The sequence below is a fragment of the Cervus elaphus genome, chromosome 25 (genome assembly GCF_910594005.1).
Source record: "Cervus elaphus chromosome 25, mCerEla1.1, whole genome shotgun sequence".
Lineage (NCBI taxonomy): Eukaryota > Metazoa > Chordata > Mammalia > Artiodactyla > Cervidae > Cervus > Cervus elaphus.
The window spans coordinates 32986242-32999528 of record NC_057839.1 but is presented as its reverse complement, the minus strand read 5'-3'; the positions used below and the strand labels follow the sequence as shown (position 1 = coordinate 32999528).

General features: G+C 35.6%; 1 protein-coding gene across 1 annotated transcript in view; it reads right to left on the bottom strand.

The window, feature by feature from the left end:
• Positions 1 to 8340: 8340 nt before the first annotated feature.
• FGF10 (fibroblast growth factor 10) overlaps positions 8341 to 13287 on the bottom strand; it is an 89086-nt gene continuing 84139 nt past the window's right edge. Inside the window, exon 3 of the mRNA XM_043887801.1 lies at positions 8341 to 11283. Within this exon, the coding sequence (XP_043743736.1) occupies positions 11086 to 11283 (198 nt within the window). The 3' untranslated portion in view covers positions 8341 to 11085. The remainder of the gene's footprint in view (positions 11284 to 13287) is intronic.

Sequence of the window (13287 nt, the reverse complement as noted above, 5' to 3'; positions counted from 1 at the left end):
CACATTGGGAAAAATAATAGTAAATTGTTATCAGTGATTTTCTTTACAAAGATACAAATACTTACACAGGTCCCAGAAACTGTTTGGAGGGGCTGCTCTGAAAATTTTCTTAGTCCTGAGACTATAATCCTTGGCTCTTTGAACTCATAGTAAATAGAAATGAACTCTCTTATAGTGAGGTTCATATACTTACATATCTCTCATTTACCCTTCATATGGACTTTTTTTTTCCTGTAAGGAAACAATTAGAAATATTCTTTTTGAAGTGTTTGAGTATATCTTTCTAAGCTTTAGGTTTTCCACGACAGAATTATGTCTATCATCCTTTCTTTCTGCTGGTTCTTCCACAAATTCCCATTTTGCCTCTTCTCAATTTTGGCAATTAGCTTAGTGCCCACGTGCCTCTAGTTCACACCCTGGGCCTGATGGGAAACCCGTGCTTATGTTCCTATGCTGTTGACTCAAGCTGGTCCTAAACATTGCCGCTTCCCTCCTCAATTTGTTCCTCATTAAGTGTTGTGTGTCCTTCACTTTGGGATTTAATAAACTCACATGCTATTTAAGTTAAACTGATGCAACCATACTTCAGAAGAAGGGGTAGCTGGTTTGTTGACAGTTTTGTCAAATAGTCTACACCTTGAAAACAAACAAGATGCACTGACAGATGTTTTAGATCTAGTTGCAGAGAAAATAGACTCTGTGATGGAGATTTGCATGTAGGGAGTTCACTGGGGACTGTTCATGGGGCATCTTTGAGAGGTGAAGGAAGCAGGGTTAGCCAGAGGGGGAAAAAAGTTGATCTGAGATGAAGTCACAACAAATGTTTTAGCTGATGACCTCATTGAATTATTCCAAATTGAGCAAGAGGACAAGATTTTTATATTTGCATTGAGCTGTCATTGAATGTGGCTGCCACAGTGGGGGCATGCAACTTGCTTTCAGCAGCTGGGGAATGAGTGCCTAGGTACTGCTGAGAAAGGGATCATGGCAGTGCACCACTCATTCACTATGCAGGATTCTAAAAGCTGAATTGTCTTGGAAACAAAGATAGTAGGCATATTTTCCTTCATTTCCCAATTATTTACAAAAGTGTTAAGAATTTATCAGGAGACAAGTGACTACACAGTGCAGAATATGTATGATATTCTTATGTTTGTGTGTGTGTGTGCATTCCCTGTTCCCTAAACATTTAAGAGCTATCACTCACTTTATATGAAAATGAGGCTTTGATAGGGGGGAAAAAAGCTGAAATATTGCTAAGCTATTGCTAATACTTTGGTCATCTGATGTGAAGAGCCAACTCATTGGAAAAGACCCTGATGCTGGGAGAGATTGAAGGCAGGAGGAAAAGAGGCTGACAGGGGGCATGACGGCTGGATGGCATCAACAACTCAATGGGTATGAGTTTGAGCAAGTTCTGGGAGATGGTGAAGGACGGGGAAGCCTGGCATGCTGCAGTCCATGGGGTCGCAAAGAGTCATACACAAACTAAACAACAACAACATTGCTATACTAAGACATATGTAACTTTTCTAGACACTTAGGCTCACAGTGTGTATCCTTACTCCCAAATGAATATTTTAATACATCAGTCCCTCTTGATTCTTAAACCAAACTTCCCACAAACAGTGTCATCTCCAAAACTGAAGTAAGACAGCTATGTCCATGCTTAAGTTATCTTGGCCTCCTTTGTTCTGATTCCTCAGATAGCCCATCTTTCCAGAGGAGAAAATTGTGGTTTAAAACCAAAGTACCTCCTCAAGAGCTTGCCCAGGGCCCGGTAATCCACGGTGCTGAGAGAAGCATGATTTTGGCATATGTTGATGGTCTAGTCAATGGTCAGAAAATGGTTTTCTGGGAAGAAAAAAATAATACTCAAACCAAGCCTGAAGTCCATGTAGTGAAATAATCTCTTGAGTAAACATAGAGATTTTGAAGGTAACACAGACATTATTTAACACACAAATAAATTTTTTACAAATGTTCACAACTGACCAACAAGAAGGCAGAAAATCAACATATACTGAGTACTTATGACTTGCCAGTCATTATACAAAACAACTAACTAATACAATAGCATTCAATTATTACTACTGTCCCAAGTGCATGAATCATTATCCACATTTTTTGTTCATTCATTTTTATTTTAAATGAGATAAACTTTGTACATTTACATTGCTAGAAAGTGGCAGAGCCAGGATTAAAAAATGATCTCTTTGATTCAAAAGTACATGCTATTCCTCCCCAAAAAGTATCTATGAAGAGAGATGTGTCATTTAAAATAAAACATCTTAGAATTTCACTTCTGAAAATAATTGAAAAATAATATTGGGCTGTAAATGGTGTGGTTCTGATTTACATTTTTTTTTTTTTTAATTTTGGTAATGTGCCAGTGTAGTAGAGGGAAGCCCTAGAGTAGGAAATGGCAGCCCACTACAGTGTTCTTTCCTGGAGAATCCCTATGGTCAGAGGAGCCTGGTGGGCTTCAGGCCGTGGGGTTGCAGAGTCAGACACGATTGAAGTGACTGAGCACAATAGAGGGAAGAGTAATTTTGGAATCAGGAGACCTGCATTCATTTCCTGGCAGTAAGCTCTGGGAAAGAAAATTAACTTCGACTTTATCACTTGTAAAGTTAGGATGTAAAAGTAGTATGTAAATGTAGAATTTAAACTAAGTTACTACAGTCAATCCCTTCGCAAAGCTTGAGCAAATCAGAACTATGACGTGTCCCAGAACCAATCTGTGTTGTTTTGAATGTTAAGTACTTCTGTGGTTACATGAATCATTGGGTTAGCACTGGGTTATCCCTGAGTGATTTTATCTCTGTAGCAGATGTCTATTTTGTTGAAGGCTGTTAGCTCCTTGCTTGTTTATTTACTAGTTGTACAAAAGAAGACGGAAGTTCAGATGGTAAAGAAAGCAGCATAAAATACTGAGCTCTGTAGAAATCCTGGATGTTATTGGCTTCACTGGTAAGAGAGCAGAGAAGGGAGGATAAACAAATGAAAGAAGGATTGGCAAATGTGACTGATGTTACAAAACATCCTTGTTGTTTTTTGGTTCATAACACAAGTAGTCCATTGTTTTATACATCATTGGTTCTAGAGATGGATTTACTAAAATTTTTGGAAAGGGGACCCTTTTTACCCATCAATCTTGTGGTTGCATACAAGTAGGATGACAAGAACAAATTCGGTCATGGATTTGGATTCAAAAGTTGATTCTGCAGTTCTACTGGGAAGATTAAGATTTAAAAATGGGAGCTAAGATTATAAATTAGTATGCATCTAGGTAACAACCTCTGGTGTAAACTGCTAGGATAGCATGAAACAGAAAGTCATTTGGATCAAAACATGCCCTGTATGGAGGTAGGATCTGGATAAGAGAACAGCTGATTTCTAAGGTGAAGACTATCATTAATATAAATATAGCCTCCTACTGTTCTATTCTGAAGTGAGCAATGTTCCTTTATATATATAAATTTTGATATATTGGCCAATTCCATTATTTAGTAGTCATATCTCCTTTATAGTTTAATTCCATTTTTTTTTGAAATAAATATAATTATGCAGTTGTTAACTCATAAAATTTGTTATAAATTATCAGGAATTAATGGAGGCTAGCATAAACAGGTTTATATTTGTATGTACTAGTTTTTTATTGTCCCTTTAGTTAGAGGGTGTTGAGATTTAAATAATAACTCCCAGTAGAATATCTATTCATCATAATAGTTTTGCCCTACATCAAACTCATCTAAATTGCATATTGAGACTTAAATCAGATATAGTTATTTGATTTCTGTCATATTTGGGGTCATTGAGCAAACAATAAAATACATTTTTGGAGAAAAGTGTGACATGATTCTGGGGCTACTATAAAAATCTGTGGGTTAAGTAAAGATTTACTAAGAAAAACTGTATGTTGGATTTTGTGGTGATACGATTTAGGAGGTTTTTTTTTTTTCATTTATTTTTATTAGTTGGAGGCTAATCACTTTACAATATTGTAGTGGTTTTTGTCATACATTGACATGAATCAGCCATAGATTTACAAGTATTCCCCATCCCAATCCCCCCTCTCACCTCCCTCTCCACCCGATTCCTCTGGGTCTTCCCAGTGCACCAGGCCCGAGCACTTGTCTCATGCATCCAGCCTGGGCTGGTGAGAACAGCAACGACTTAGGAGTTTGTTGTGACTGTATGATGTGAAGGTTAGAGTCAAACAATTCTGTTGTTATGATTCCCACATGTGCCTGAGCACTTCCTAAACTTGCGTTCTGTGGGTCTTAAGTTCAGACTGTATTAGTTTCCTCTGGATACCATAACAAAGTACCACTGTCTTGGTGTATTAAGCAACAGAAATTCATTGTCTCACTGTGCTGAAGACTAGAAGTCTGAAATCAGGTACTGGCAGAGTTGATTCCTTCTGAGGACCACAAGAGAGAATAGCTTCTATGACTTCTTGGCAAAAATTGGTGTTTCTTGACTTGTAGACTCATCACCCCAGTCTCTCTCTGCCTTCATGTTCATATTGTGTTCTTCCTGTGTGTGTGTCTATGTTCAAGTTTCCTGTTTTTGTTAGGATATCTATCAGTCATATTGGGTTAGGTGTCCACCCTAGTCTAGTTTGACTTCATCTCAACTAATCATATCTGCAAGGACTCTACTTCCTAGTAAAGCCACATTCTAAGATACAGGGACTTCAATCCTTCCTAGGGCCTATGTTTAAATTTTACTTTAATTTTTTTCCCAGTGGTAGGAATGAACAACTCAGACTTCTCAGAACTATTAATTTTTCACTAGGGAATATTTATAAGCATGGAAGAAATGTAACTTAAATAACATAGAGGAATATAACAATAATTTCTGGTACTCAATATTAATTGCCTCCAATAATCTCTACTAATTTTACTGTAGAGCCTATACTCATTTGATACAGTTGAAGTAGGTATTAGTTTAAAGTCCATACTTTGTGAGTCATAAACTGCTGCAGGTGAAATGTTGTGATTTGACTGTTTTTTTAGGAGATCCTGGAGGCTGGAATGCAGAACTTTCCTAGGGTAGGATGAGGAGGAAGGATGGCAGATACTGACTTTAAAATACTAGTATTAAAAAAAAAATACTTAATTTCATTTGTTTTCTTTAAGAGGGTAAGCTTGCATTGTAGAATGCATTTTATTCCAAATTTTCAATTTATCATAAAAGCAAGTAAGATGTTTGCCTATTTATTTGCAATACCATTTGTCAGTGTTGCTCTTTCAATTTTCCCAGTTGGAAATCTCCCAAATAAACAGACATTTTTATATCATTTTTATAGATACTGGCTAAATATCATTGTCTAACATATTGATCATGTCTCTGAAAAAAAATAATGGTAGTTGAAAAGTCTAGTGTTTTGGAGAAGGAAATGGCAACCCACTCCAGTACTCTTGCCTGGAAAATCCCATGGAGGAAGAAGCCTGGTAGGCTACAGTCCATGGGGTGGCAAAGAGTCAGACATGACTGACTGACTTCCTTTCACTTTCACTTTATTCACTTAAAGTGTAATTTTTACTGCTTTTATCCTTCACTTTTTAAGTTTAAATTTAAAAATAAGGATACTTGATTTAAAAAAAGAAAATGTTAAAATACCAGATGTTAAGATACAGATGTTAAAATATTTATGATGTTGAGTTAAGTGACCCCTCACCTAAATGCCTCCTGTAGCCATAAAAAATAGTCTTTTTTGATTTATAATATCTCATGAAACACTGATTTTAATTTTCTGCTCCTTGAAAGACCTCTCCAAGAATATTTTCATTGTCAGCATCTTAAATTGACCCAGAAATGATCATTAAATAATTTGAAAAATGGTAAGATTATCTAGGCATTTAAGATGTGTATAAGATGTGTATAAGGTAATTAAAACCAAACTTTAGGAAGGTTAAGACCCTACCGTAGTTGGTTATTCTACAACTAGGGTCACTGCCTAAGTTGTATAAAGGCATATGTTCAGTTTAAAGTTGTAATGAGGAACATGGGATATTTTGATTCTTCATTTGCTGTTCTCCTCTCTAGAGGATGCAGTTGCCAATATTAAAAAATGAACACAGACTCTTTCATGGAGGATAATAAAAATGTGTAAGATAATACAGGCCACATGCATAGACAGTTGGTATACGGCTTTTCTCTTTGTGTATGAAATTGCTGCTCTTATCATAGAACAGCCACTATCATGGAACAGCCACATGGAAATAGTCAGTATTAGTCACTTAGGAATGAGACCAGTTCCTCTGATCTCATTAGTTTGATCATGATTATTCCATTTTAACGTGGTGTTTGTAAAGGTGTTTTCAGTAGATTGTGCACTTACAAGGGCATTTTGTGTTTTATTATTTTCTAATCAGCAACAGAAAAGAGAAATTCATGTTATAAAGCTTTCTTTTCTCTTATATTGAATATACATAAAGCCTAATGAGCGATATAGAGCAGGTTTTTACTTTTGTCTGTTTTTATTTTACAGTTTTTGAAAATTGAATGACGTTTGAGTTTCAGATTTTCCTCTTTACATTGATATATTTGAAAATACTAGTATATACTCTTGGGATAAATGTAAAGAAATATTTATAATGTCACGCTGTTGTATAGACTGATACTTAGTATGAGAACTACATTTTGACTTAGTGCAAACTTGCATTCATCTCAATGAACAGTTGCAGAATTATGGTGAGCATGCTTGTATTCAGGACCCTATTCTTGGCTTTGACACCAAAAAAAAAAAAAAAAGACTGCTATTTCTCCCTTTTAAAAAATGCCTTAAAAAATCTTGAGATCTCTCTGATTTGAAGAAAAGGATGAAGCCTAGCATTAACCTAAATGCAAGATTAGCATTAGCAAAAAATGCAAGATTAAGTCAGTAGTCTCATTTAGATAGACGTAGCTAAGAATTGTTTTTGTTTTTGTATGTGCCCAGCACCACCCTTTTTTGGTACACCGTTTTTCACCAGTTCCAGTAGTGTGGGCTGCCAAAATCCACACCATGGAGCTCTGGGTCACGTGACTAAAGCTTGCCCAATCATAGTGCCCATATGCCTTGTCCTACTGATTGCTCTAAAGGTTAGTACCTCACCCACACTTGGCATACCTTGGATGCTTCCATTTTGGAATCTTGAGAAAAAGAGATTTGGGATTTGGGGCCTTTACAATTAGAAAGAAATAAAATGGAGACAGGCAGTAGTCAAGCAAATAAAGCCAATCAGAGGTAAGAGGAAATGAGTGCCTAGGAGGAAGAGGACTTTAGTTACTTCATCTCTCAGTTCTGGTGGAAGAAAATTGCCCTTTTGTTTCCAGTTATCTTCCCAAAATATCCCCTTTCCCCCCTTAAATCTTACTTTAAGTTAAAAAGGGTCCTGTCTAGTGAAACTGACAAGAATCCTTAATCAACAGGATACTTGTTCTCATGTAAATGTGTTACTACTTCTAATACTCTAGGTATCTCCTCTTAAATATTTCATGACTTCTACAAATAACTTTATTTAAACAAAGCTTACATAAACTGAAATCTTCACTGATAAGGCAAAGGCAATTTTAATTTTTGCTGAATGATCATAGAACCTGAATTAAGAAACATCCAAATTATAAACTGTGTATATTAGTGATGATATATTTAAATGGTGTCCATAACCTTACTTGGAGCTTCCCAGGTGGCTCAAACGGTAAAGAATCTGCCTGCCATGTGGGAGATCAGGGTTCAATCCCCGGATCAGAAGGATATCCTGGAGAAGGGAATGGCAACCCACTCCAGTATTCTTGCCTGGAGAATTCCATGGACATAGGAGCCTGGTGGGCTACAGTCCATGGGGTCACAAAAAGTCAGACACGACTGAAAGACTAACACACACACGCACACACACACACACACACACACAACCTTGCTTGGATCCTGGCCCCAACTTGCAATATTATGTATTTTTCTCTCTCTACTTTTCAAATCAAACTCATTGGCTTACTCCATCCCCTTGAAATCAGATTTTGCAGCCTCCTGGCTTTCCTCCAAAAGTCTTTCATTGTTTCACAAGCCATCCTTGTTTTCAATTCATCCTTCTTTATCCACTGTGTAAACTAGGTGGACCTGAATACTTAGAAAAAATCGAAAGCATTTGGTTGTTATTAGAGTAAGGATAGCTGACTCACACATGTAAAGCATTAAAGAAACCTTACAAATGTTTAAGTGACTTTTTTTCTGTTGTTGTTTGGGGCTGTGGGGCATTTAACCACATCCTGCCAAGCACACAACACGTGAGCGTCTCTCTTAATTACCAGGTATAGTTTTAGCCTAATAAAACAAACAAGGACAATATTTTTATTTTCTTTACCCAGTATTTTTATTGATTTATTTAAATGTAACATACTATACACTGTTCAGCCTTTTGGGAGGTAGGAGGAGGGAGGGGATCTATATCTTTATGAGGAGTCTCCTTGAAATCAACACTCAGATGGATACACATTTGTGGCTGAAGCACCTTGACATGTAGCCAGGGTTCACACTTCCTACAGAGGCAGAGCTACCAAAATCATGATTAAAAAAAAAAAAAAACAAAAACATTCAGGACTGGAGCCATTTTTCCTTCAGTAGCACAATCCAGCTGCAAAGGGGACCAGAATTCTATCTCAATATCAAGCAAAGATGCCATTTTAAATGCAGGAGAATCTCATTACTCTTTACCAAACTGTTTCTGTCTTTTTTTCTGTCCATGTGTGTATTCTGGGGGTGAGGCAGGGGAGAGATAAAGGAGATGTTTTCTATTTTTGGCTTCTGCAAGCTTTGATACATTTTGCTAGAAGCTGTTTTAGTGTTTTGAGTACTATGATGATGACTGTTTACACATAGTCTCTTGGTAATCTAAATGGCTATGTGAAATACGAATCCAGTTTGTGCCCTATTTGCTGTTACCATGGTCATCTAATACTATATTTGTCTCACCAAACATTTAATTTTGGTTGTGGGTGGTCCATGTTCATGTGTCAGGTGCAATTATTATTTTAAAATAAAATAACAAAGATAATCTAGTTCTCATAGGAATGCATTACAGTATAGCTTTCAGACTCAGTTACCAATTAAATTTTAACATACAGATTCCAACCACAAAATTAAACATTTTTAGAATCCCATTTGTCAAAAAGCAAGTTGGAAGCCAAGTACCATAAAATGCAAGTTTAGCCATAAGCCAAAACATTCTGCCTCAAATGCATTTCCTTTGAAATTCCAACTTTTGTAAGGAATGAGAAAAATATCTTTAATGAAATTACTTTATGGGAAAGTTTCTTAATAAAGCTAATTTTTCAATAACAGATTAACTGGAAGTGTTGGTTAAGCATCGACACAATTAAGTTATTAGAGAAGATGATAAAACACCAGACTTGCTAGAGCTTAAACTTTAGTAAAAAGACACATTTAGTAAGTCTTTCCTTTGTACCAAAATACTGTGTCAAATAATAAAAATAAACAGACCTTTTCAAAACAAGAAATATTAAGATAAAACTGCAGTATCAATATAATCTTATAGTTATCACTTAAAGTATTTAGAACAAATAGTACTTTTCTACACTTTTAAAAATCACTACAGACACTGCAAATAAGGTTTAAGTATTTATTTAGTGGAATACAATGTGATGATGACTGGTACCCTTTTCTGTACTGTTTTCTATACCTGCTCTAACAAAATGAATTTCAATAAGGTTACATTATGGAACCTTCCAAAGCTCTTTAAATTTACAGAAAATAAGTTTTATTTGGTTTTGTAAAGGCTAGATCATACCATTTGAACAAATTTCAGCATATAGTTACACATATACCAGGATATATTTGCTCAGTTTAAGCCCCTGTCGGGGGTGGGGGGAGGGGAGGGTTGCACTTCATACCAAATTGCTTGATAGTTCCTGTGGGAGAGATACACTATGTGAGACCTGTAAAGTGGTGTTCTTATACAGGCAGACAGCCTCTTCATCATTTACCACTGTGACATATGGCAAAAAATCATTAGTAAATAATGAGCCTATGCTACTAAAATGTATTTGACAATTAATTTTATTTCTTTTACTATACTTTTGGAGGCCCACTGATTTATTAAAAGAGAAGAAGTTGGCTTTTTAGTCTATTGCTTAGGAAAGGAAGCTTTAGGAGTGATGTATGTTTTTAAATGATGGCAGATATCTCTCACTCAGGCCGTGTTGTAGTATTGTCATGTTTATTGTTGATGGTTCCTTATGGCAGAAGTGCAGATTTAAGTCAACAGATAGCACATGGGGCACTCACACTCTTTTCCCAATTTTATCTCCTATTCTTGAAGTGTTTGCCAAGTTTTAAAAACACTTTGTCATGAATATGCATGTGGTGTGCTAAAGAAAAAGAAAAGGTAAAACAGAGAGCAGCTGCTGAGGATACTCTTTAAAACCCCAAAAGATATTTAACATCCTATTAAATAAATAACTTAGAAGGAAATAGAAAAGGATGAAGGCAGAATGCACAAGCATACCATTGCTATTTGTTTGGTTAGAACAGTTTTACACTACCATGTTTATATTTATCAATCCTATCAGATTCTTCCATGACGTCACGCGCAAAGCTCCTTTGGTTGTGCATATGATCTGACCCAAGTGCTTTCCAGTAAATGCTTGCATGTCTTACTGCTCATTGAATCATTAGGCTTGAATGAGCAATGAGAGTCTTTGATATGAGTTCGTATTCCATAAATAACTTTCCCGAAGATCATTCAACAGATTGTTCCTTGTCCTTTATCTCAGAGGAGAAAAACAAAAACATAAACAAAAACTTAACCCCAAAACAGCCACAATATTGTTCACTTGGGAATAAATTCCATCCATTTGATCTGCTTATATTGTGATCACAAGGCAGGACACAGAACTAATTAAGAGAACATCATATGTCAGTAGAGAGTACAAAAACCTTCAAAGGCTTCCTTTCTTTCAAGCAAGCAGACATTTGCAATGTGTCTCTGCCTTGTGAAGTACTGTCTTCATAAAGAACACCAACTACGCCTCATAAAGAGCCTTTGGTTCTACTGCATCTGCAAACATTGCCTTCTTCTATGAGTGTACCACCATAGGAAGAAAATGAGCTGAGGTGTTTTTCCTTCGTGTTTTCTGTCCTCTTCTAGGAGCTCCTTTTCCATTCAATGCCACATACATTTGCCTCCCATTGTGCTGCCAGTTAAAAGATGCATAGGTATTGTATCCGTTTTCCTCTATCCTCTCCTTCAGCTTACAGTCATTATTAAATTCTTTCTGCAAGGGAAAAAGAAAATCTTTTATTCCTGTGGTGATGACACTTGGTTCCATTTTACACAAACCATCCAGAGAACTCCACTTCCTCGGTTTTATTGCTTTTGTCATCTGTACATACGTTGTGTGCTTAAACAAAACATCAACAACAGAAGAATAAAACAAAAAGACAAAACATTCTACACACGATTTACTTTAATCAATCATCATAACCACAGCCCTTTTAAGGAGCTGATGTGCTTTGAGTATGACATGGTTAAGTGCCTAGAATGATTATTAAGAAACAAGCATTCTAGTAACAAGGTTTATGATGAACAAATAATGAAGAATGTTATTATCATCCTTTTTTTTTTTCAGAGTAATAATTGAGGTTCCATGGGAAAAACAAAATTACAGGGAAAAGGTGGGCTTATGAAGTTGGTAAAGTTTATTTACCTATAAATCCACAATAAATATATATACATTGTTAAGAAAGCAGATCTTAAAACAAAACCTTAATAGATCTAGATAAACAAGAGGCCCTGGGAGTGAGGGATATCCTTCTCTTTTCCAAATACCAGATTTCTCAATTTTGTAAATTATTCACTATTTTCCATAACTAGGAATTTTGACCAACTTTACTCTGAGGTTTAGGAATAGTTGAACAGTAGGACATGAGACAACCCTGCTTTGTGAATTTCTGTGTCAGAGAAACTACAGATCTGGTGACTAGCACAGCTTATATAGTATAAGTCTGAAGACTTGTAGCCATAGTCCACTTTATAGCCATAGTCTTTTGGCTTCATTTCAAATGGCAAAGTTTTTTTAAGGGGATCTTTTGTGACCAAGATTGATATCTCTTTCATTTCAGAAATCTGGATTATAGAAATCCAGATTTTCTCTCAGGAGTGAATAGCAAAAAGGAGATACCTTACTAATCTCAAAACTCTGACTTCAGATATATTCCTTTCCTTTATACCCAAACTAAAGCAGTTAAAAAGGAACTGGAGCTTTTTTCCTTCTGGGGCTATCTTCTCTATGGAAACCAAGGGCATCTATCTATCTATATAAATATATCTGAAAACTACAGGCATCTTTTGGTTGAAACCTCTACTGTGCAGTTCAGTATTTCTCACTTCGGGACTTTTGGAAGTTTTGACTATGTGTATATCTAAATAATTCAGGTTTCTGCAGACTAGATCCGAATTTTGAACATTATCAGAACCATAATGAGCAGGTATAGTTTAATGTAATCAGTTTAAGCTTTGTTTTCTGGAATCTATCCTCTATGCTTCTCTTCTATAAAGAATATTTAAATGTAATGTTCAAGTGATGACTTATTTGGCTGAAAGTAAGAAGAAAAGGAATTATTTAAGGTAATGATTTTAACATAACAAAAAATTATGCATTAGAGATGATCTGAATTCTTACTTTGAGTTTATTTTTTCTCTTAATTCATCCTAGTCTGTCTGAAACTATATGGGTTTAAAAGCAAAGAGGATTTTTTTACATGAGCAATTATATTTTTTCAATAAAGAAGGTATAGTTTAGAGACTATGGAAGAATTTATATTTGAAATGGAGCTATATATAAAAAAGTATGAATGGATGCTAAATTTATTTTTCCTTAAAAATTAATTTATAGAGAAACGTTTCTGAAAGTGAATTACACTTGTATCAGACTCCTCATCTCTGGTGTTTAGACCACTGAATATTTAGATCATTGGTCAAATTTTTCTATCAGAATCTCTGGAGGAGACCTAGGAATCTATAGTTGTTTACAGCATTTAGGTGAATAATAAATATTAAAGGTTTTAAAAAAATCTAGGCTAGACCAAGATCTCAAAAGTAGAGGTTTGGTAGTTTAAAAAAGATTTTTAGATTTTCTCAGGATTACCTGGGAAATTTCTTCAGTTTTTAAACCATGCCCTATAAGCGCTTATTCTATATAATTCAGTTTTATAAACTATCATTATTTACTTAAGTCCATCAGTCAGGAGAAAACTCAATATACAATATAATACAATAG